This window comes from Diuraphis noxia, unplaced genomic scaffold, assembly GCF_037042655.1.
Source record: "Diuraphis noxia isolate RWA-SAM2 unplaced genomic scaffold, SU_Dnox_SAM2 contig0001, whole genome shotgun sequence".
Classification (NCBI taxonomy): domain Eukaryota; kingdom Metazoa; phylum Arthropoda; class Insecta; order Hemiptera; family Aphididae; genus Diuraphis; species Diuraphis noxia.
In genome coordinates, this window is record NW_028301711.1 from 83,880,394 (window position 1) to 83,906,540 (window position 26,147).

Here is a 26,147-nt window from a genome sequence, read left to right on the forward strand (position 1 = left end):
TAATCCTTAGTTATAAACGCAAAAAATTTTATGATTTTTCAACTTCAAAATTACTTGCAAATTTTCGCGTTTTCGACAGATTTCGTAAAATTTTGAACTATAAACGCTGATTGAAAAAAATTGTGACTTACGATTTTTAATTTTTTTTAAACCACTCATAAGGAACCTTGTATTAAATTTTCAAGTTTTTTTGGTCGTCCAACACTTTTTTACCGCCACTTCAAAAAAAAATTCTCAAAAAAATTGAAAATTTCAGTTGTCTATATATAACTCAAAAAAAGTCAAACATTTTTGAAAATTAAACTGTATATAGATAACACTAACATAAACATTTGGTGAAAATTTCAAGTATTTACAGTTATAAGTTTTTGAATTAGAACCATATAAAAAAATCGATGTGGTCGAAAACGGATTTTGCATAAAATTCCCGTTTTTCTGTCATTTTTTTTTGTTTTTCTCGATTTTTTTGAAAACTGTTGGAAAATGTTTACTTTTGACCTGTATAATGCACCAAGGATCTTCAATTTTACATCGGAAACCACCCCCAAAGTTTGAAATCGAAGCATTATTTCGACTAGTTATGCTATACACAGACACAAAAACAAAGATAAAAAAAAAAAAACACATCATTATAAAATCAATACATTCATCACTTCGTTCAGAATCTAACAAACTACTAATAATTAACTTACTCTTGGATTCTGGACAGTAAATAATCATAATCTTTGCAGCTGTATAAACATTAATTATTTAGTACATATTATAACAATTTACTTATAATGTCACGGAAATGAGTAAGGCGGCAACTCGCTAAGTCGAGTACAAAGTCGGCCATCAACATCTATGAAAGCAAACACAACAATCAACACCGTGCTCAGTCATCCAGTACCTTACCCGATGTTATATTTTTAATAATTTGTAAATTGTATGTGTCAATTTTTATAAGTAGAAATAAATTAAATTTGCTGTAATTATTTTTACCGACTTGTTCAATCACAACATTTGAATATACCTCTCACTATTCTGGTCAGGTTGACTTCAACTATACATTGGATTATACGAGATAGTTTTCTACCTGAGGGTTTTTCGAAAGGTAAGTAAAAATTATACACAACAAATATTTTAATACATTTATTTGTTTGGAAAGGAAAAACTCTCGTACCTATCCCCCGTAATATATTTCATGAAGTGATGAGTTAAAAAATATATAATAATAATTCTACACTTAATATACCTTTCAATACTATCATTTTCTTACTTCATATTTTTAACTCATTACAATTTATAAATATATAAATAAATGACTAACGACGCGTCGAGAAAATACGTGTATTAAAATAGGCGGACGGCCGACCGATGAAACCTGTGACGTCACGCGTCATTTTAAAACGACGATAACGTTCGAATGGAGAGACGGATAATATTTTTTCATTTTTATATTTAGTTAATTAATCTGATTATGTTAAGTGTCTGGTTATTTTATTTCAAGCAGAAAAATGCCTGTTGTGCAAAGTTGTGTACATAAAAAATAACCAAAATAAACATGTTTGTTTTCAAAATAAATATATAGATGAAAATGGTAAGTATAAAATAAATATAATACATTCAATAGCTCTGAGTATTGTTATTACACATGATTTTTTCATGGCGTATTGATGTGATTCCTCCAAAAAAAAAAAAAATTGATTTAGAAGTTTGAGATATATTTGTGTTTTTTAATGATTTAATAATATTGTAACATGTAAATATAATAATTTACATAGCTATTTTCAATTTTGTTTCATTATAAAACATTATATATTTTTAACAGTGGCGTAAATTGGGCTAAACTGTTAGGGTGGCAATCAGTTTCCTGGTTAGACAGACTTTTGGGGGGGGGGGGCTAAGCCACTCATACCCCCCTACAAAGTTTTGTATTGACCTAAATATAATATTTTAAGTAAAAAGTACACAATCTCAACAAAATTATTTTAACCTTAAACATATATAGTATCTATTGGTAACTGTTATGTATTATGAATATATGTACAATATAAATAGGGTATAATTCATCGTCAATAGAATATGTATAATTTTCTTAAACAATATATGAATACATAAAATACTACAGTTCTTTTAATCTAAACTCTAATAAATATAATTGTATCAAACTTGTTCAATAATCATATTATATTACCTGATAAATTAATTTACAGATCAAATATAAATTGTTTTATTTGTCAAAATTGTAGTTTTTATATAATGTAAATCAATAATATAGTTTAACCGCTACTTTAAACTTAATGCATACAAATCAAAAGTTATTTATGAATTTAAAGTAAAAATAGATGCTTACTTTCGGCTTCGATATTTTTACAAGAAATTTGTCTATTTCAGCAAGCTGTTGAAATACTTTTAATTTTGCATCGTTCGCGGAATAGGAAATAAATACAAGTGTCGAAAAATAAATGAATATGTAAAACAAATAATAATAATTTTAATCTATAAACATAAAATAGTGAAACACGTTTTCACTATTAATATTCAGCTACCATTGAGATTCGACTCTGCCGATCACAATAAATACATATTGTTTATTGTTTGTTTATTACGGAAATAAATTCCAATTACATTTTAAATAAATATGTAAGAGTTAAAATATATAAGTTACATTAGTAGCTACTTTGGGGAAAAAGAAGAGAGAAAAAAAAATACATAAATATAAATCAAGTTATGTGTAATGGTAGGTATATTAATAGAAAATGGTCAAAAACAAAACTATAAGAAAATGTGGAAAGTATATAATATAATAATAATTCCAGGGATTCAAAACAAAATATAAATTAGTCAATTAATTAAATAATTATTGATATTTTAATTTTTTGAAAACTGAAATTGTGATTTTCGGGGACGCAAAAAAACACTCTTGCAACTCTATAATATTTTCAAAGGTCGCAAATGTAACCCCGCGTGCGACCCCCAGTTTACGCCACTGATTTTTAATACATTTTAATAAATACTATAAATATCAATTATCTACTATCATGAGTGGCGGGAATATGTTTACCTATGTCCTATACCATTATTACCAGGTTGTACCGACAAACATCACAACTCCACGAAACGACACGACACGAAACACGAAGTAGGTGTGCAGCCGCCTTTAGAAAGTTCAAACCTAATCTAGACTTTAGTAACCGATTAGTAATCATTCGTAACCACGAATTTGGAATTAAATTAAATTATTTTTTACTTGGTTACCTTGGTTATTATTATTATAAGAATTTATAGGATATAGTAACTACAATAGGATAACCTAGCTATGTCCTGAAATCACGTATAAATAAAACCAATAATAAAAACAAGAGACCTTTATATGTATTCTAAATAAAAAAATAAAATAAATAGTGCTTTACACTGTGGCACAGTTTAAATATAAATAACAATATAACATTAAGTTTGTACCTTTTGCTTGAGTAAAAAATAAATTAACATAAAATACACTATTGTATTAAGTTGTAAAAATTAAAATTTCAATATCTAATTTTTTAGAAGCACTTATGCTTTGGATTTTCATTTTTGTGTCATCATATAATTCCCTATTTCTATTTGACTTATAAGCACACGCAGTATAATGTCCAACTGCACATCGAAAACCACTTCTGTCACAACTAATCTAAGCTTTGGTAAATTTATATTTTATTAATTTGCTTTTAATTCACATTTAAAAATAAAAACCTAATAATATAAAATAAAAATATTTAATAAACAAAAAGAAATTAAAATTATTTTTAGTATTAATAATTTTTTTTAAGACCCTTTAAGTTATAGCTATTAAAATTGATAATTATATAATTAATATAATAATTTATTATATCTTAATTTTGTTTCAAATTGCTGCTTTAGTAAGTACTAAAGGTCGGAGTCATTGTGAATATTCCGATAAACCGATAACGTGGTAAATCCATCGGTTATTTTTAGCTGGTATAATATTGTTAGATAATAATATAATATTATGGGATTCGGCCGATTCGGGTGATTTTTGTTATATCTATAAAATATACCATAATGGCATAATAAGTACATAAATGTGTTTGACTATTAAAAAAAAAACAGGGTCATGGGGGGGATACGACACCCAAATCCCCCCCCTGTAATTACGCCACTGTAGTAGTCTAGCCAAACGCAGCTGCTTAGCATTTCTAAAAAATATACGAGTAATTGGTCAATAATAACTCGTTTCTAATATTAAAACTAACAGCACACTATTGAAACTGGTGAACGATAATTTGGTGTTGTATGTAAGACAGATAAAACACATGTGTGTACAGTACACAGTGTACTACACATGGGTACAAAAATAATATTCGTTTGTTATTACGCAGAAGATACATTATAAATTTATAACTTTATAAGTTGTGCCATATTTATTTAAAAAAAGGACAAATGGGAAATTTGACTATGCCCACTCAAAAGAGGGGTACACCGACATCAGGCATAGGTACCTAAAAAATTAATTGTATACATTTTTATCATACTTTGGGTAGTGTGGTTAAGATATTTAATTGCTAGTTACTTACATTACTAGCAATACTAGCCAGTAGTCACTACCCTATATATCATAGTCGGTAAGTAATGTTGTCATCCTGTAGATTAAATATAATAATAATCAGAACGGTGAATATGTATTTATAAAAAAAATAGAGCTGATGTAACGCATTCTTAACTCATATTAAAACTGCTATAGTAATTCATCACGTAGACACGCATTATAATATAGTCACATACTAATGATTTAATGTAATGCATGTGTCTTTCGTATGTTTTCGTTTTATACTACTATTTTTTAAATATAAGTGATTTGCTAGTGGATTTAATTTCTTTATTTGAACAATATCATACAATTATTTTTCTTTTGACTCCTAGACACCCAGGTCTAAAACTGTGCGTGTTAATATTTTCATGTTTAATATTTATTAAATATACATAAACACATAGTTAATATATATGTTATATACATATTAAATAATATAGGTGTATTAAGAAAGTGTGTAGTGCGCGTTATCAGTGTTATGTACAATTTATGCTCAGATTGAGGGATAGAACTATAGAAGGCTTTGACTCTGATCGGGTCAGAAATTGTTTTATCGTATTATTAACTATAGAAAAATATGTAGTCACCGTAATACATTTTAGTCTTCACTGTTTAATTAACCGGAACATTTCCTGTAAAATTTATATTGCGCGAGCTATTGAAAACCTTATTTATCATTAATTAATAACGTCAAAACTGTTATCAACTTTTTCACTATAGGTAAGCCAAATCCAAAAAAACTTTTCCTGACTTTTCACTTAAAACGTGAGTATGGACATCAAATATTTTTACAATTATTACACGAGTTAATGAGTTCTCAATAGCTTAATTAAACAAATTTTGAATTCGTATTTGCAATATTTTTTCAATTTTATTAATTTGTATTATAGGTACCTATTTCTTACATGGTTGATGTTAATTTTAGATTCTGAACGAAGTGAAGAATGTATTGATTTTACAATGATGTGTGTTTTTTTTTTTTGTGTCTGTGTACAGCATAACTAGTCGAAATAATGCTTCGATTTCAAACTTTAGGGGTGGTTTCCGATGTAAAATTGAAGATCCTTGGTGCATTATAGAGGTCAAAAGTAAACATTTTCCAACAGTTTTCAAAAAAATCGAGAAAAACAAAAAAAAAATGACAGAAAAACGGGAATTTTACGCAAAACCAGCTTTCGACCAAATCGATTTTTTTATATGGTTCTAATTCAAAAACTTATAACTGTAAATACTTGAAATTTTCACCAAATGTTTATGTTAGTGTTATCTATATACAGTTTAATTTTCAAAAATGTTTGACTTTTTTTGAGTTATATATAGACAACTGAAATTTTCAATTTTTTTGAGAATTTTTTTTTGAAGTGCCGGTAAAAAAATGTTGGACGACCAATAAAACTTGAAAATTTAATACAAGGTTCCTTTTGAGTTGTTCTTATTGTAGTAAAAAAAAATTAAAAATCGTAAGTCACAATTTTTTTTAATAAAAGCGTTTATAGTTCAAAATTTTACGAAATCTGTCGAAAACGCGAAAATTTGCAAGTAATTTTGAAGTTGAAAAATCATAAATTTTTTTGCGTTTATAACTCAGGATTAAAAATACAACACTAAGTTTTCCATAAGTTTTGCTTCAAGTAGCTACAGAGAAAACTCGAAGCATCATTATAGGAAAAATTTTAAGTGCGTTTGAATTTTAAATTTTTACGAAATAGCGTAACGATAATGATTTATCCTGAAACTATTTTAAATATTTGTTATTATTCAAAAAGTATAAGTCGCAGATACTTGAAAATTTTATCAGTTATTTAGATTGGCATTTTCTTTACATGATTTAATTTTCAAAATATTTTGACTTTTTTTGAGATATTCATAGACGACTGAAATTTTCAATTTGTCTGAAAATTTTTTTTGAAGTGTCGATAAAATTTTTTTGGCCCTATCAAAATACTTGAAAATTTAATACAAAGTTCCTCATAAGTTATTCTTATAGTGATTAAAAAATTATAAGAATTCATAGGCACGATTTTTTTTATTAGCATTTGAAGTTCAAATATTGACTTAATTACGTAAAAATTACAGCAATTTTCAAATTATCTTAGATCGAAATTCATAAAAGTTTTTCTTTTTAATTCTAAGATTTGAGAATTTAATACAAGGCTCATAATATATTTTTACAATAGCAGTTGAAAAATAAAATAAATGTATGGCCACAATTTTTTTTTTACATGTATTCAAATTTTAATGTTGACAACATACGTAAAAATCACAAAAATTCGTAAATTATTATATCCTAGAAATTCATAAAAAATTTTCCTCTTATACCTAAGATTTGAAAATTTAATACAAGGATCCTAAAATAGTTTTACAATAGCATTTGAAAAATAAAAGAAATATATAGTCACACATTTTTTTTATAAGCATTTACAGTTCAAATTTTGACTAAATACATAAAAATTACGGCAATGTTCAAATTATCTTAGATCAAAATTCATAAAAGTTTTTCTTTTTAATTCTAAGATTTGAGAATTTAATACAAGGCTCATAATATAGTTTTGCAATAGCAGTTGAAAAATAAAAGAAATATATAGCCACATTTTTTTTTACATGCGTTCAAATTTTAACTTTGACAATATACGTAAAAATCACGAAAATTCGTAAATTATTTTATTCTAGAAATTCATAAAACATTTTCCTTTTATACCTAAGATTTGAAAATTTAATACAAGGCTCCTAAAATATTTTTACAATAGCAGTTGAAAAATACAAGAAATGTATAATCACATTTTCTTTTTACAAGCATTTAAATTTTAAATTTGACAACATACGTAAAAATCACGAAAATTCGCAAATTATTATTTAAGCTAGAAATTCATAAAAAATTTTCTTTTTAAATTTAAGATTTGAAAATTTAATACAAGGTTCCTTTCAAATTTGTCAATCATTAATCACAAAAAAAATGTCCACCGGAAATTCAAATTAAATTTTTATTAGCATTTGAATTTCAAATATTGACAAAAATTCGTCAAAACCATGAATATTTGCAAATTATTTTGTACTTCAAAATTCATAATATTGTTTGTATTTATATCTAAGGTTATAAAATTTAACACTAAGTTTTCAATAACTTTTACTTCAAATAGCTATAGAGAAAATTTGATGCGTCATTATATGAAAAATGTTTTGAGCGTTTGAGTTTTAAATTTTTATGAAATCGTGTAATGATAACGATTTATCCTCAAACCAGGTACATGTATATCTATAATAATATAAAGTATTATGATTACATGCTAACTACACTAATTGATTAACCATGCTTTTTTTATATTGCACGCGTTACCTATACCTAGCTAGGTTTACATGTTATTATCATATGAAAGCATAAATCTTATTCATTCTTATCCATATTATTGTCAATTAGAATATTGTATATTTAATTAAGACCATAAGATATTTCTACATTAAAAACGTGTAAATAGTTAGCATATTAGACATAATTTCGAGATAGTATACCTAGGTACATCTGTTAACCGTCCTGTGTGTGAACTTGGGTGAACCAGTTTATTTGCATATAAAAAAGTATCTATAAATAATTACAATAGGTAATTTTAGCGCAAGCGAAACATCTGAAAATATTTGTGAAAATCGTATTTATACGGTATATTATTTTTATTTATTGGCCAATGCATTATAAAATTAATCATTAAAAGCTATTTATGAAGTATTTTGGACTGTACCCAGAATAAAACCACCATAATATACGTTGAATATAAGTTTAAAAAAAAATATGCCTAGTATTAGAAGCCTTGTATTAAATTTTCAAGCTTTTCTACCGAACAAATAAATTTTTATCGATATTTATAGAAAATAAAACTAAAAAAGCTGAATAATTAAAATGTCAGTTGACAGCTCAAATCAAATTGAAATATTTTGAAAATTTAATCAAAACGCCTATATAAACATTCAGTGAAAATTTCAAGTATCTGCGGTCATTTGTTTTAGAGTTACACCAAAATAAAGAAATCGCTAAAAGTTAAAATTCAATGTTGTAAAAATTTAAATTTCAAATGCTCATAAAAATTTAATTTGAATTTCCAGTGGACATTTTTTTGGTGATAAAGATTGACAAATTTTTAAGGAATCTTGTATTAAATTTTCAAATCTTAGATTTAAAAAGAAAATTTTTTATGAATATCTAGCTTAAAACAATTTGCGAATTTTTGTGATTAATTCGTATCATGTCAAAATTCAAAATTTGAATGCTTATAAAAAAAAATTGTGACTACCTATGAATTTCTTTTATTTTTCAACTGCTATTGTAACAATATATTAAATCTTCAATATTTTCTACCCAAAAAATAAATTTAAAAAAAAACTAATAATGATCGAAAATTGCATATACCTATGAATAGTACAACATAAGTCAAACATTTTTAAAAATTTCGTGGCGAATAGAATATACTTATAAAACATTCGGTGAAAATTTCATGTATCAATGGTCATTTGTTTTAAAGTTACATCAATAATCAAAATCGATTTTGTCGAAAACTGATTGTGCGTAAAATTTTCCGTTTTTCCCTTAATTTTTAGTTTGTTTATCCCGATTATTTAGAAAAATATATAAGAATATTTTTAATTTTGACCACCAAAGTACCAACTAGATATTTTGATAGGGCTAAAAAAATTTTATCGACACTTCAAAAAAAAATTTTCAGAAAATTGAAAATTTCAGTTGTCTATAAATATTTCAAAAAAGTCAAAATATTTTGAAAATTAAATCATGTAAAGAAAATGCCAATCTTAACTGGTAAAATTTTCAAGTATCTACTACATATACTTTTTGAATAATAACAAATATTTTAAATCGTGATCGTTACGCTATTTCGTAAAAATTTAAAATTCAAACGCATTTTAAATTTTCCCTATAATGTTGTTTCGAGTTTTCTCTATAGCTACTTGAAGGAAAACTTACAGTGGTAGGTAGTTACTTACGTCTTAAATACAGTACTGCCACTCTGACATTACGAATTACTGTGACTGCTACTTTTTTGAAATCTCTTCCAAATTGCATTTAACTATAAACTTCGAGTTGATAAATGCTTTATTTGATTAAACAACACGCGCGTTTGTTATATAAACTTCACCTCTGTGTGTTTAAAAGTCGGAAAAAGATTTGAAAAAAAAAGATTTTTGCGTTTCCGCATTCCACGAAAACGAAAAACATTTAATTGATATTAAATTTTACTTGTTTGTTTGGCATTTGTTGACACTAACATTTCTGTTAATTCCAGTTCCCCGAGATGAAGAACGTCTATGAAGTCCTCGTCGTGCTGTGCATCCACTTAGGTGAGTATCATTTTATCATCTACTTGTTTGACCGATATAAACTTTACCAAACCTTTGACCACGTCCAATGAAATAGGTAACGTTGAATTCAGCTATTATGCGGATCGCCTAAGATCAAATACGTTGTAGATCATTACCGGTTGAGCTATCATATAATCGATCATGGTTATGGCATATGCATGAACACATTTCATGTTTGTTGTAGAATCTGGATGTTAATTTCTTTTAGAAATGATTTTATGATTTATAGCAGTGGTGGCTCATCAGGGGAGTTTTTGAGACGGCGATTCCCTATAATAAAAAGTAGTTACAAAATAAAAAAGTTTGAAGAAAATTGTATTATAATTTAATATTTTTATCCATTTAAAAAATAATAATTATAGTTTTCGATATTAAAATTGACAATATAATATTTGTTTTCTATTTTTACATTAATGATGGGAATACGGGTGTCATTTAATAATAATACGGGAGAAAAATATCGATAACGATGACGGTTGCTAGTTCGGGAATCTCAAGAGACTCAATTGTGTATCCAAATTTCATATGTACGACAAAGCTGAGGACGGGGATAGATTGTATAGATGTTATACAGTACATTGAGATTGAGACTAGACTCATTCAAAGTTTCTGCCGTTTGCATCGCAGTCGTCACGTACATTTCAGTTAACACCTAAAATTTGCAGCGTATCTTATTGTCGTGCGTCCGTATTAAACGAGTGAATTTAGTTATTCGACATTGTATCGTCTCATGTAGTAATGATAATATTATTATTTATTATTGGTATAAATGGTATAATACACAAGTCACAAACTTGATTATAATATAATAAATTACATTATAAATTGTCAGTCTCTACAATGAATTTATTTGCGAGCCTTCACTGATTTGTAGACCATAACAACAAGAATTTTAAGACCATGACATCAAAATAATTATTTAGCCCTTTTGTTCAACCACCCTACTTGATACAATACAGTTTATGTTGATTAAATAATTCACTTAGGTGGCATATTTCAAAGTTTCTTATTTCTCTCCTGACTGTTATGCAACTACCAACAATTCTATAGATATGCTTTACATATAATTTACATATAATGTATTTGCTGTCAAAAGCTTCCAGCTTTGCTTTGCCTAATACATTATACGTTTAACATATGATCAGTGTCATTAATTACTCATTTTATGGGGCGCTCAATAGGGGTGGAGGTCATGTGTTCGAATTTAATTTTGTAATTTTGATTGAAATGTGTTAATATTGGAGCTGAAGTTAGAATTTTTTTTTATTTCATTAAAAGCATTATCACATTTCTTATTCCAATCAAATTCATTATCTTTTTTAAGTAGATTGTATGGTGGATATAATATTTCAGTGCTATTTTTAATAAATTTAAAATAATAATTTACCATCTCTAAAAAATACTTAACTTGTGTTATATTAGTGGGAATTGGTGCTTCTACAATTGCTTTAATTTTTGTTTCGCTTGTATTTAATCCATGTTTATTTATTTTGTACCCTAAATACTGTATTTCATCTTGAAAAATGCACATTTTTCTTCTCTACTGTTAAACCACATTCCTTCAACTTCTTAAAAACTTCATTTAATTTATTTATACACTATCACTATGAATTAAAATATCATCTAAAAAAAAAATCACGTTGTCTATTTTCCTAAATAAATTTTCGATCTCTCTCTGAAAAATCCCTGGCACTGAAGCAATTCCATACATTAATCTATTTGGTACATATAACCCCTGTAACCCCCGATGAGTTGATAAAGTCAGAATTTCATTAGAATTTTCTGCAACTGATAATTGTGTATATGCTTGTGATAAATCAATTTTTGACCATATTACACTACCACTGATGTTAGAAAATAAATCTTCTATCCGTGGGAGTGGATACCTATCTATTTTTAAGTAACGATTGATAGTAAATTTATAATCTCCACAAATACGAATCGATCCATTGGCTTTAATATAGGTACTGGTACTATAGGAGTTCCAAAATCACGTGTTTCCACTGGTGTTAATATACCCTCTTTAACTAACCTACCAAGCTCAACTCCTACTTGGTCTTTAAAGAAAATCGGTTTAAAATCCTCTTTTAAATGCAATTTACATTTATTTTTATTGTAAGTACCTAATTTATCAATAAAAACTTCAGGAAACTTAATTATTAATTCTTTAATTTGATTTGAGTAATTCTGAAATGTAATATTATTCATTTCAAAATCAATATTAACCTTAATACCTAAATACTTCAACCATCATTACATGTTAAAGGTGGGCCACCATTTTCAACAATATATAATTTTAAGTTATAATTTTTTTCATTAAATTTAACTTTTACATTTATTAAACCAATTGGTGTATTACTATCACCCGAGTAACTTCTTAAATTTAAGTTTGTTTTAACAATAGTTAAATTATTAAAATTATTTTTATAATCTGATAAAGATATTGCTGAAATGGCTGAACCTGTATTTAATTGCATATCAATTATTTCATTTTCATTTTGAATTTGAATTTTAATTGTTATGTTATTATTATTTTTATTCACTAATTCTAATTGAAATAATGTATCTATGTCTAAATTATCCGATTCCAAAAAATTATTTGATTTATTTATTTTGTTTCTAGAAACCTTTTTATTCATTGTACCAACATTACCTTTATTATAATTGTTGAAGTACACCAGATACACAGAAGCTTAAGGTAAATAATAATAAGATCGGATATATGTAATGATATGTATAATTGATACGAATAACTATAGTGCTCCGAGGCGTAATATAAAACAACGACTAATCGTCCTACAGGCTACTACATAGGACGAATATGCTAGTAATACAAAATGCCTATTTAGCGTCTGCTGTACTACAGTGTGAATAATTTTACTTATAATCTACATACTATAGGGTGTGTTGTTTACATTCAACAATGATTTTTATTTTTAGCATCTGAAAACTTAGATTGAACCTTATCAGTTTTATTTTTATTAAAATAACAAACCTTTTTTAAATGTCCCTTCCTATTACATATTTCACAATTTCGATTTTTAAAATAACAATTACTAAATACATGGTTCATATTACCACAACATGTACATGTGCCGTCAGCATTGTCACAATTTTTCCCATTTTTCCAATTTGGCTCCTTCCATTTGTTTGATGATTTCTTTTTTATGAAGTTGTCTTCTCCTTTGGTAGTCTGTTGAAAGTTCTCCAGACTTTTCTCTGCGCCCTCGTGTGCTTGACATATTTCTTTAGTTCTTCCATAAGTTAAATCCGGTTCTTCACAAAGTTTCTTTTTCAGCATACGGTCGCTTACACCATGATCTATTTGATCACGTAATGCTTCCTCCAAGTTATTTCCAAAACTACATAATATTGATAATTTTTGTAGTTTTGTAATAAATTCAGCGATCATTTCATTATTTTCTTGTAGACAATTACGGAATTTGGAACGTTCAGCAAGAATCGAAACTTTCGTTTGTAAGTAATTTTTCATATTACTTACTAGATTTTCATACTCGACATCTTTGAGTAGTTCTGGAGTACAAAGACATTTAAGTATTTTATAACCTTCACTTAAATTAAAGTTAAAAATATAGCTGCTTTATTATCTTTTATTTTATTCACCAGCATATTATATAGTTCTAGTCGTTCTACCCAGGTTTCGAAATCTTCTTGCTGTAATTTGAATTCTTCTATATTACCAATTTTAGCCATTTATTTTTTATTTTTTTATATCCGTTTTGATCCGTGTGAATTTTATATTAATAACACTTCTCAATATCCCATCTTCGTCGCCACTGTTGTATCTCAAGGTATTAATACAATACACGGTGTTAAGTATAAGAACTTAATTAAATCTTTATTAAATATTCATATAAAATGATCGCACGTGATTACAAAAATAATACAGAACATGATTCACAGTCAACATATTGTGGACACGACTTGTGTAATTATGTGAGCGTGTGTGTTGGATGACCGATGCCGCACAATACGCAGTACATCTCTCAGTGTCACCAACACCACAATTTGAGCATGCCATCACAATTTAGAAAAAAGTATAATACAAATAAATGAACTAACTAGTAACACTAACACTAACCAGTCACAAGTTTTCAATTATTTTAAAATAATTAATTTAGGCACCACGAGGTATAATAATAATATGATGATTTATATAAAATATATATATATATATAACACAAATAAATTAATAGGTACATGATAATATTATAATTCACATTTAAACATTTTTACAATAATGATAACACACAATGTTTAAAAATTTGTTTCTACTAATTTCGCCAGATTTGTATTTATCGATATAAGAATTAATTGTTAATACAAATATTTTATAAATAATATAATATAAATAGATATTAGAGATATAGAAAGAAAAATACATATATATATATATATATAATATAATAATAATATTAATGATATAATACTTTTATGAGTGTTATCACTTAAAATATTAACGTTAAATTCAAAATATGTACTCATCATACAGGAACGGGATTCATCGAAACGTAACACGACGCAACGGTATTAGTCCAGTGTTCGGATTAGATAAGTATTTTTCTATCTAGATAAAGATAAAGATGATGCAACTCAAAAGTATCTAAATAGAGATGAAAGATGACTTAACTCATATTCATCTAGATAAAGATAAAGATAGATATTTTTTTATCTAGATAAAAAAAAGATAAATTTTTTTTTTAATTATTTTAAAATAGGTGTACCATAATCTCTGACCTAACAATATAGTTATTTTTTGTTCATTTTATTTTTTTTAGTGTGTAAAAAATATTTTTATATGTTAATGGATTAACATATATAGAACAAGTAAATCACATTTTTAAATTAAATATTAATAATAATTATGCTTTGTTATAATAATAATAATTATCATTTAAATTGTAATTATAATTATCAATAGACAAAAGTTAAATTATAATATAAGTATTAACTGTATGACATTCTATTTATGAATATCCATATTTTATAAGGCAAATTATTTCAAATTTTTAAATTTAAGTATACTTTAATTGGGCACTAGGTACTTACATAATAATTAATTAATAAATAAAAACAAATGAAAATTAGTTAAATTACTTTTGTTAATTTTGTAATTTGTATTAATTTAATGTAAAATAACAAATATCTTAATAAATTATAATAACAACATTTTTTTATAATAGACATAGCCAACAAATTACAATAAAGTTAAAAATTTTGAAAAATGTATATATTATATAATATAATAATAATACATAATAAATGCTATTAAACAAAATTAAATATACTTCAATAAAAAGCTTTAATTACAATATAAGTAAAAATTACAATTTAAAATTAGTAATGTTCTTTTTAAAAAAAAATTAAGTTAAAAAAACTATAAAAATTATTTTTACAGAATAACAAACACATAATATTATCAGGTAAATTATATAATCTTAATAATTAATTTTAACACAATACAGTAATAAAAAGTACATAATATATAGATATTTTAAATATATGTAAAATGTAATGAACTTAATATATTATATATTTTGATTCCTACAACATAATAGCATTTCAAATGTTGAATCATTGAGCCTATTCCTTCTAGGAGTTAATATTTGGGAACCACTACTGAAAAGTCTCTCAACAGGAGCAGACGATGGAAGGGACATATTATATTTAAAAAAAACTTGTTTGACAATAGGAAAGTTATCTAATAATGATAAATCCTTTTTTTTACAGTCTAAGTAAGATAGTGCTTGAACGCTAGCCAAATTATTTTTTTCCTTTCTTTTTTCTCCTACAGTATCCATAAAATTACATCCTTCAAAATTATTATCATCAGTTCCAGTTAGAATTTTATAAAATTCATTATCACTGACATCATCATTTTCATCATCAGATACATTTTGAGAATTTTTTTCAACTGCGTTTATTCTATCACATTCAGAAATAAATAGTTTTTTACATAAATCTGTATATCTTACAGGTACCCAATTAAGTTTAAAATTTGGATGGCTGATAGAAGCTAAGATAAAAGTTCTGCTTTTGGGGGTTTCTAAATGAAAAATATAATCAAACCGTTTTTCAAGACTAGCAATAATTAATAAAGATAATGGTCTGCAATATTGTAAATGAGTAGCTTGAATCAACTTTAGTCTAAGTGCAATTATTGTTGGAGCTACATAACCCAAGAAAGTTGATTTCTCCCCTTGTAATTTATCGAGGGATAATGCTAATGGTTCCATTACTAAACAGTATTCTTCAAGAAACTTCCATTCAACGCTTTTTAATTTATTAATTTTAAGTTCATCAAACCCACACAATAGTTTTTCTTTATTAGATAAAATTTTTTTAACCGCATAGAACATTGAATTCCATCTTGTTAAGATGGGTACTGGAAACTTACAATTGCATATATCATATATTTTGTCAGATTCAACAGTACTCCTACTTATAATATTCCAAAATAACTGTGTAACTTTTCAAATACAGATTTTTGTATGATGAATCCGAAATTTTACTGATATCAGTAGTGGCAATCAAACTTAGTGTATGTGAAGCACATGTCAAATGTTCTGGTAAAATAATATCATCATCATACTCATTTGTTAATTCATTTGAATTTAAAAAAATGTTTGATAATTGAACAACATCAACATTCGAATTTGTATCATCTAACTCAGATTCTATTTCAGAACTGCTCTCATGAAAGTATTCCAAAGGGATTGTTGGTATTACATTTGGTGTCTGTGGCTGCTTAGAAAATGTTCGAAAAGCTTTTCCAAAATTAGAAGCATTGTCTGTCACACAATGTGTAATTTTAGAATTTTTAATATTAAATGTTTTTAGGATTTCAAGTATACCATGAGCAATGTTTAAGTATGTATGGCTACCTTTAACACGTCTACATCCTAATATATAAGAGCATCTATTATAATTTGTTTCATTAATATAATGACAGGTCATTCCAAGATAACTCTTATTATTACAAGACCATATATCAGCGGTTATACATATAAAATATTGCTTAGATATTAATTCAGTTAGCATTGTGACATAGTTTTTATACCTTAATTGCAATTCTTTCTTCATAACTTTACCGTCTGGAAGATGAGCTACATCAGTTATACCAGTTAAACCCATAATTAAATTTCTAAAGGCTGCTTTTTCACAAGTTGCTAGTGGTCTCATTTCTTCTATGATATAATCAAATACCAAATTGACAATCTATAAAACAAAAAATTAAACAAGTTGATTTTAAAGATATTTATAGTCTAATTTATAAATTAGGATTACTAAAATTAAAAAATATATTTACATTTTGCTTTGATATCTGCTTTAGTTGAGATTGTTGAGAGTATGGTAATTTCAATTGTTTATTCGAACAACCTGATAATGTTAAAATGTCTTTCTTACCTAATAAATAATAAAATTAATTTTTGAATAATAACAATAGCATAGGTACAACAAAAATGTTCTTGCTACAATGGGGCTGAGTTAGAATAATATTATAATTAGAGCGCGGATTTATATATATTAAAAAGGAACCAAATATGCGCTAAAAAATCTTAATTTGTATAAAAATATATGCACTAACATGCACTATGCAATGGTTTAAGTGAAGGGGAAGAGGGGGATGGAGTACCCCTTCTTATTTAAGGTAAGAATATGCGTCCCCTTTAATTTAAGCCTTCAAAGTCCGGACGCTTAAAAAAAATTATTTATTAAATATAAAATAGCTTACACAGACACACACATTGATTAAACATCGAATTTAAACATATTTTATTTTGCGCGAATTATCTCCACGTTCTGAAGATGGTTAAGTTTAGTGCGATAAACGATTATTAAATAATAAATTATTGTGTACCTAGTAATATGTTATCCACATTCACGCGATTTCATGTGATATAATAATTATGATTTAAATAAAATATTGCACTAAAAGAATATAAAATATAAATAATGATATTATTTATTACAAATTGTTTTTTAATTTTTTTTTTTTTAATGAAATGTTTATAACTAAAATGTAAATGTATTTTTGTTTTTAATTCAGGCAATGAATTGCTATTTATTTTTAACATGGCAGGCATATATATTTAAAATAATTTTTCTTAGAATAACATTTGATTTTACATGCTATTAACATAAACTTTTTATGAACAATGTGTATGAAAAAATCAAATTATAGATTCATATCTAGTAGGTTTCTTAAAAAAGTTTAGTTAAATATAGGCTTTGGATGAAGAACTCGGGAACGCTCCTTAATTTTTGGTGACGTTAATCCCCGTCAACATTTTTCCCACTTTAACCACTGGTAAAATGTTAAAATATGAGTACAAAAATAAGCAAAAAAAAAAACAATTATAATTATAGTGAAATAATGTCAATGTTCAATCATGATCATAATTGATATTTTCTTATCTTATTTTACATATCTTATTTCCCCGATTAATGATTATTGACTCTAAGGTGACTCTAATTAAGCTCTAAGCCCTAAGGTCATATTTAGAAAAACAGTTTATTCTTACAAGTATACCTACCTATTATTTTATTTGATATTATTCAAAACTATAAAAATTAAAAATATAATATTTTATTCTTATATTATAACAGACAATTATTGTATGTTTTTAAAAAATGTCCAAAAAGTAAAAAAAAATATCGAAATATGCACTAAAAGATGAAATATTATCTATTACAATTTTTAAATAAGCCCTTAAAATAGAAAACGTTAAAATACCTATGTAAAATATGGAATAAAAAATTTTCATTTTTTAAATCGTTATGCCATGTAACAAATGTTGTTCTTAATTAAAATATCATACAATCAACCAGAAGAAATATGCAAATGCATACAAATCCACGCTTTATATATTATAATAAAAAAATGTCTTACTTAGACTAGCATTGATCAAATTTTTTTTTTCATTTTTATTTGCTTGTAGCTTTGATAATACTGAAGGATGTTTATTCTGAAACATAAATAATTTTCATTTATTTTGTTTTATATATTTTATACGTAGGTATTGATTTTTCCTATTCTAGCTTTAATACTCAGATAAACTGAATTTAAAAATGATATCTTAAGTATTTGTTTTTTAATGTTAATTAATAAATAATACATATGGATTATAATTAACATACTTACCTTAATATGATTTAAAAAGTTTCCAGTGGAATTGATGTTTCCATGTATTGTTTTATTGCACAATTGACACTGAACAGCCAATTTATTTTCAATATTGGAAATCACTTTATAAAATGTACCGTTAAACAAATAATTGTTTTTAAATTTATCAACTTTGGTAGTTGATTGAGCTAAAGGATTATGAACCATTGATTCATCTGAGCTAAGTGAAGCGGGTGGAGGATCATCGATTGCTTCTTGAACCAATTTTTTATTATTTTCAGAACTTGTAACTAAAAAACGCTTCATTATGTTTAATAATTAACAGTTTTAACGGCGGTGTTTTGAAATTTTATTATTTTTCTGACGTATTAACAAATGCCGAAATCGGTAACGTGACACACTGATGACTGAAGACAGTGAAGACAGAAAAAATGAATAAATGACAACTGACAAAGAATGACAATCGACTATCGGGAAACAGAGACAACACACTCAACAAACCAAACTATAAATAAAATCTAAAATAATTCGAATGCGTATTGACTATATTGGTATATTGGTATATTGTGTATATTATGTTTTTCGCTGGTAAGTCATAGGCTGTAACATTGTCAGTGTGTTTTGTGGGCTTCGGCGACCGTTATTTTTATCTAAGTTGTAACTATATATTTAATATTATGATTGTATAAAATATAAATAGTCCATAATAGACAACCGTCGATAATAACCAGACAACGGCAAGCATCTATTCCTAAAATAGACGAATTGTACATTTTTAATTTCTACAGGCTACGATATCGATATGACGATATGTGACAATGGGAAATGAGTTTAACACAGTCGTTATTTTACGTCATTTGTACATATTATTATAAATTGTATTATTTATAAATAATACATTTAATAAAAATTAAAAAAAATCGTTTGGCCAATTCTTACGATTTTCATCAATAAAAAAAGTATCTAGATGAATTTATTTAGATTAGTAAATTATTTATCTAAGATAAACGTTTAGATACCTTATAACTGTTTATCTAGATAAGATAAAAGATGAACAAAAAACTATCTAGATAAATATCTAGATAAGTCCGAACACTGGGTATTACCATAGTTGGTATCCGTGGCCTGGGCAGTGTTCGGTACATAACACGATTTAAGATAGTATCTTAAATCGTGGTACATAATAAGAATTATTTTGTTACTATTAATAATTATAATCGTTATTACCATAGAGTTGTTACTCTATGGTTATTACTTGTTCGTTTTATCACAATCCCATCGATGATTGATTACTGACTATTAATTAGTGAATAGTGACTAGTGAGTAGTGAGTAGGTACTGAGTAGTGATTATCTGACTGCTCGACTATATAGGTGCAGTTTTTTTTCTTAATTTATTAAGGTTCATTTCGAAATTTTTGGAATTCTCCTCAGTATGAGCCAGATTAATTCTAATAAGGGAAGTAAAAGAAAGGGCGGTGCTGCTCGTTTAAGAGACAAGAAAAACAAATTATTGCTCAAAAGCGCATCTACTTATTATAGTTTAAATGATATGTTTTCTAAAAAACCTATGCAGTTACCTACAGTAGTTGAAGTGAGTAAAATATGAATTCGAAATACTTAATTTTATATTATACAATTAGATTATGGCAGATTTGTCATGAGTACACAAAAAAATTTAAAAATTTTTTATTAGCCTTGAGTTAAATAACTATGATAGCTCAACAATTATAAAAATATGTAATGAGTTAAGAATTAATTTAATTTGCTTTTTGTTCCTAATAAGATAAATATTTAACTACATAAAAAATGATTCCAAATATAATTTTGAAACAAGCTGTTGTGATTGTGATATTTTGAGTAGCATAAATAATGTTGGTGCATATGCTGTGTTGGTGGATGAAACAAAAGATGCAAGTAAAAAAGAACAGTTAAGTTTTTTAATTCGATTTTTAGATAAAAACTTAAATATTCAAGAAAAAACTTTAGGATGTTACCACATGAAAAGATGTGATGCCCAGTCATTAAGTGATGCCACCTTAAATATTGTTAAAATATGTCAAAATCATTGTTAAAAAATAAAGATATTTTAAAACCAGATTTGTATTCTATAATGAATACTCTGACTCTTCACTCTGGAGCTTTTATTGAAACAATAAAAATTCTTCACATTATTATTACTCTCCCAATAAGTACAGCATCTAATGAAAGGTTCTTTTCTTCTCTCAAAAGATTGAAATCCTACATTAGAACTATTATGAGCAATGATCGTTTGAGTGATTTAATGGTAATTGCTCTAGAAAAAGAAGATGCTGGCAAAGTTAACTTAAATGCAGCAGTAGATGAATTTGCTCAACTGAAAGTTCGAAGATACAAACTTATTTAAGTGGAATTTTTAATTTCAAACTATAAATAATGTATTGATTAATTACTTGCATCTTGCTTGCTTACTTCAAATAACTACATGTATGAGAAACATAAATTTTTTTTTTATGTATATTTAATCGTCGTTGCCAAAACAATACTACGTATCTCCAAAATGTAAATTTTTCAGGAGACACAAAAAACTAATTATAAAATCAAATTTCGGGAATAGATTAACCTCATATTTAAAAAGGCTATCAAAATTATGTTTGAAAAAATAATTTTTCATACAACCTACAATTAAAATAATCAGTAATTATAATTAGGACTTACGAGGTATTGTCTCTACTATTCAGACAATATAGTGGAGATACGTGATATTTGATCATAGTTCCATAGTGCTTAGTAGTAATTATTATGTTCATAAAATGTATGTATATTGTATCAATATAATATAAAAAATACTTAGTATCACATAAAAATTCACTTTATTCTGTTAAACACTTAATTCTATTTAATTAAAATTAAACTAATATCACCAACATTTTAAAATGTAAAACAAAAATAAATTGTTCCTGTTAGTTATAATTAAAACAATATAGTAAAAAACAATATTATAATATCACTATCCATTCAGTCTTGAATATAAAAATAGTAATAGTATGTAATCTTTAAAAAAAAAAATTAAAATATATCTAATTATTTTTAACAATATTAAACAATAAAAAAACAGTTGTAATATCACTATCCATTCAGTCTTGAATATAAAAATAGTAATAGTATGTAATCTTTAAAAAAAAAAATTAAAATATATCTAATTATTTTTAACAATATTAAACAATAAAAAAACAGTTGTAATATCACTATCCATTCAGTCTTGAATATAAAAATAGTAATAGTATGTAATCTTTAAAAAAAAAATTAAAATATATCTAATTATTTTTAACAATTAAACAATAAAAAAACAGTTAAATCACTTTAAATTCAGCCTTGCATTACATTTTAATATTTTATTTGGTCATAGAATGAATGACAGTCATTTGGAAGTACTTTTTTGAGTTGTTGTAAGTGATCCCATTTGGTTTTAGGTATTTTTAAACTTGTCTCATGAAGCTGGTCATACACTATAGGTGATACAGGTTGTTTTTCCTTATTTCTTTTTTTCTGTACAGAATCTAGATCAGAATATTCATGGTTAAAGTCTAGTTTGTAATCAATAGTACCATTACAATTATATCGGATAGCTTTAATATCAGTTACAGTAGGGTCTCCAGCTACCTTCCCAGGTCTTATAGAACTATACCTAAAAAAGTTAGTCTGGTATTGTCTAAAAAAAGAAATATCACATGATTTGACTTCATAAGAAAATGGTTTTGATCTTGCATTTTTTGTAACTTTTAAGTAATCAGAAGGCAAGTAGATATCTATATTTTTTAGTTTCCTCTCTATGGCAGAGTGCACTGAGTCACACTCCATTTGAGTGTGGCCCTTAGTTAAATACTTTTGCTCAATGACTACTTTATTACTGACTGCAAACTCTAACAATGCATTGGCCAAAACGGTATTTTTATTTTGATAGCAGCACCCATCACTCCACAAAATAAAATTTTTACTTGGACTTTTATTATTACACTTTGTTAGCTGGTCAATTATACAACTTGTAAATGAAGACGCTGAAAGATCGGACTGAGTCTCGTCCCACCAGTAGCACAAACATTCATGGAAAGAAAGATTGTACATTGTGAAATTATGAACACATAATTTACATTTATAATATAATGCACTAGCTTTCAATGAGGGGCATATTTTAACGGCCTGTAAATCCATGGTAAAAACAAAAATTTCATCTGAAAGCCACTTCTCTTTATCAATGTGTTTCTCTTCTCTGCTTCGATTTTTATTTTCAATGTGTTTGTGCCATTCTTCATCATTTATGTTTCCAGTTTTATGGCCACAACATAAGTCACACTGGTCCTTTTTAGGTGAAAATAATGACAGGTTTTTCTCATTAAAAATGTTCATGAAATTAGTTCTTGATACTAATGTTTTTCCCTCTTCCTTACATTTTTCTGTGTAGATATTATAGAGTTGTAAGTGAGATTGTACTATAGGTTCAAGATATAATTTTGAAGTAGATTTTCTACAATAGTGAGACTCCATTTTTGGCAATGATTCTAGAAAAGTACTAACAAACATTTTGTTGTTTGTTTTTGTTTTGCGTGGAATTGAGTTTTGACTAGATGCAGTTTTTTCTTCACCTTTATCTATAAACCAACCTTGTATTTGACATTCGCCCACACTTAGAGTGTTCAAAAACATCTTTTTACATACACTAACAAGTTCACCATGAAGTTTTAAATAATAATGGTATGTATAATGTCTTCGAGATGATGAAGCATCACTCCTCCTACGTTCTACAGGGACTTTTTTCACCAAAAAAGATACATACATTTGTTTCTCATCCCAATTTAAATTTGTCCAAAAATATGTAAATATATCAAGTCTATCATTTTCAGAAAATGTATTACACATTCGTTTGGAAGACTTTTCACAAATCTTGCTATTACATGTAGGACCCATTTGTTTAGCTGCTCTATCAACATCATGATGGATTTTCTTTTCATTAATTCTCCTATAACCTAAATAAGGCTTACCTTCCATACGTAATATACGTAATATTTTATTTAAATTTTTTTTCCAGGTTTAGGTGACCTTTTTTTATTTTCCTGTACATCAAGAACAATATCATTACAAACCTGTAAATCATCTTTTGTATTGCCCTGATCTTTATGGTCTGATATGTTGAATTCTAATGTCAAAAAAGTAAAATTATTATCACTTAAAATATTTATTTACAATTATTATAATGTGACTATTCAAAAAATTTAAATAATTTACCATCATCAACGACTTCATCAAATTCTTTTAACAGTGTATCATTACAAACCTGTAAATCATCTTTTGTATTGCCCTGATCTGTATGGTCTGATATGTTGAATTCTAATGTCAAAAAAGTAAAATTATTATCACTTAAAATATTTATTTACAATTATTATAATGTGACTATTCAAAAAATTTAAATAATTTACCATCATCAACGACTTCATCAAATTCTTTTAACAGTGTATCAATTTCGAATTCGTTCATATTATTGAGTTTAAAGTTATAAGAAATGATTTATTAAATGACGTTGAACGTACAAATAATTATTAATCATTATTTCATTATTATAAATTATAAAATAGTACCTACTGTAGTAACAGTTGTTGTATAAAATGATAACCTGGAGATACGTGATAATGTTTCAACGTTTATATTCTCTTTGGATTTTGTGTATTATACGTGATATTTACACTAAAACATGAGTTTTTTTTCTGAAAAATTTGATGTATATAACTCATTTTTGATTTTTTTGGAGATACGTGGTATTGTTTTGGCAACGACGTTTTGTTGGTAACTGCTTTATTTGTATGATTAAAGATTCAATTTTAATTTATGGTACTAGTCATTTTAAGTTAAGATACTATTATTAAATGTTTGATTTGGGCTTATAGATGACAGTGTAATCTAGATTATATAACAGCATATAAATTACAAAAAAAGTAGCTTTCTAATAACTACCTACTGTAATCTAAAAGAAGTACAAGTTTTATGGAAGCATAGGGTTCTATTTTTATTTTGCAGTTCCTTTTTCTATTTGCAGATTTATTTTTCCCTAATAGTGAGGTTAGAAATAACTCCAACATGGCTACATTTAAATTTTCATTGTTATAACTGTGGCCTGTTGTTAGAAAAATGAGGCCTGTTAAAAAATTTGGCAGCCCTATTTTAAAACTGAAATGGCGCCCCTGCCACTAACAGGACTATCCATCCAACTTAATGATGCAATTTCGCCAGCCCTATAAATCTAGAGTTGTGGCAGGTATCCCTAAAGCCTTGATACCTTATAAAAGTATAAAGGCTTTGCACTTTTATTCTCCATTTTCTTCTCATATTTGTCCTTATCCAATTTCACTTCTTGTAATTATAACACATATTATTATATTACAAAAATGATTTATTATTTGTTTATATTTTTCATTTTTCAATAAATCAGATAATGCTTCAGAAAACTTATGACACATTTCATTTGAATTCATTAAAAAAAAAAAATAATAATATAACACTCACAAATGAATTAAAATGATGTATGTAGAGATTATATAAATGAAAAATATAATATATTATAATTAAATATTTAAAATGTTGCTTAATTTTACTAATAATTCCAATTAAATTTTAATTTTAGTTTATTCTCAAAGAACACCAATGATATCACATATTACTCAGCAACGTATAACAGATATTGGTGATACAACTGAATTGAAATGTACAGTTTTATATGCTTCTGATTTCAATATTTTGTGGATTAAGGTTGACAAAGAAAGATCTACTGATCCTGTTACATTTTCATCTGGAAGTACACTCATCATCAAAGATTCAAGATTATCATTGAGATATGACATGGATAGCAATAGTTACTCATTACAGGTATCTACATTTTATACATAGTATGATAATTGATAAAATGGTATCTACATTTTATACATAGTATGATAATTGATAAAATAATTTTCTTCTTCTTGTTCTTGTTCTTGTGGGTTACGGCCCTCAAGACCATCCCTGCATACAAATTTGTCGCCATCTTTCCCTATCCTCTGCA

At 26.3% G+C, this 26,147-nt stretch overlaps 1 protein-coding gene and 2 pseudogenes across 6 annotated transcripts in view; 1 reads left to right on the top strand and 2 right to left on the bottom strand.

The window, feature by feature from the left end:
- The first annotated feature begins 4,772 nt into the window (after nucleotides 1-4,772).
- The window catches only part of LOC107167479 (lachesin-like), a 30,858-nt gene continuing 9,483 nt past the window's right edge, over nucleotides 4,773-26,147 (top strand). The window contains exons 1-4 of one of the 6 annotated variants that reach the window (XM_089217185.1): nucleotides 4,954-5,338; nucleotides 9,859-9,913; nucleotides 12,558-12,632; nucleotides 25,734-25,975. In XM_089217185.1, the coding sequence (XP_089073311.1) occupies nucleotides 25,754-25,975 (222 nt within the window). In that variant the 5' untranslated portion in view covers nucleotides 4,954-5,338; nucleotides 9,859-9,913; nucleotides 12,558-12,632; nucleotides 25,734-25,753. The other 5 variants (XM_089217182.1, XM_089217184.1, XM_089217180.1 and 2 more) reach the window with 5 other exon arrangements.
- Nucleotides 12,852-13,564, bottom strand: LOC149062150 (uncharacterized; annotated as a pseudogene).
- Nucleotides 15,484-19,388, bottom strand: LOC149062151 (uncharacterized; annotated as a pseudogene).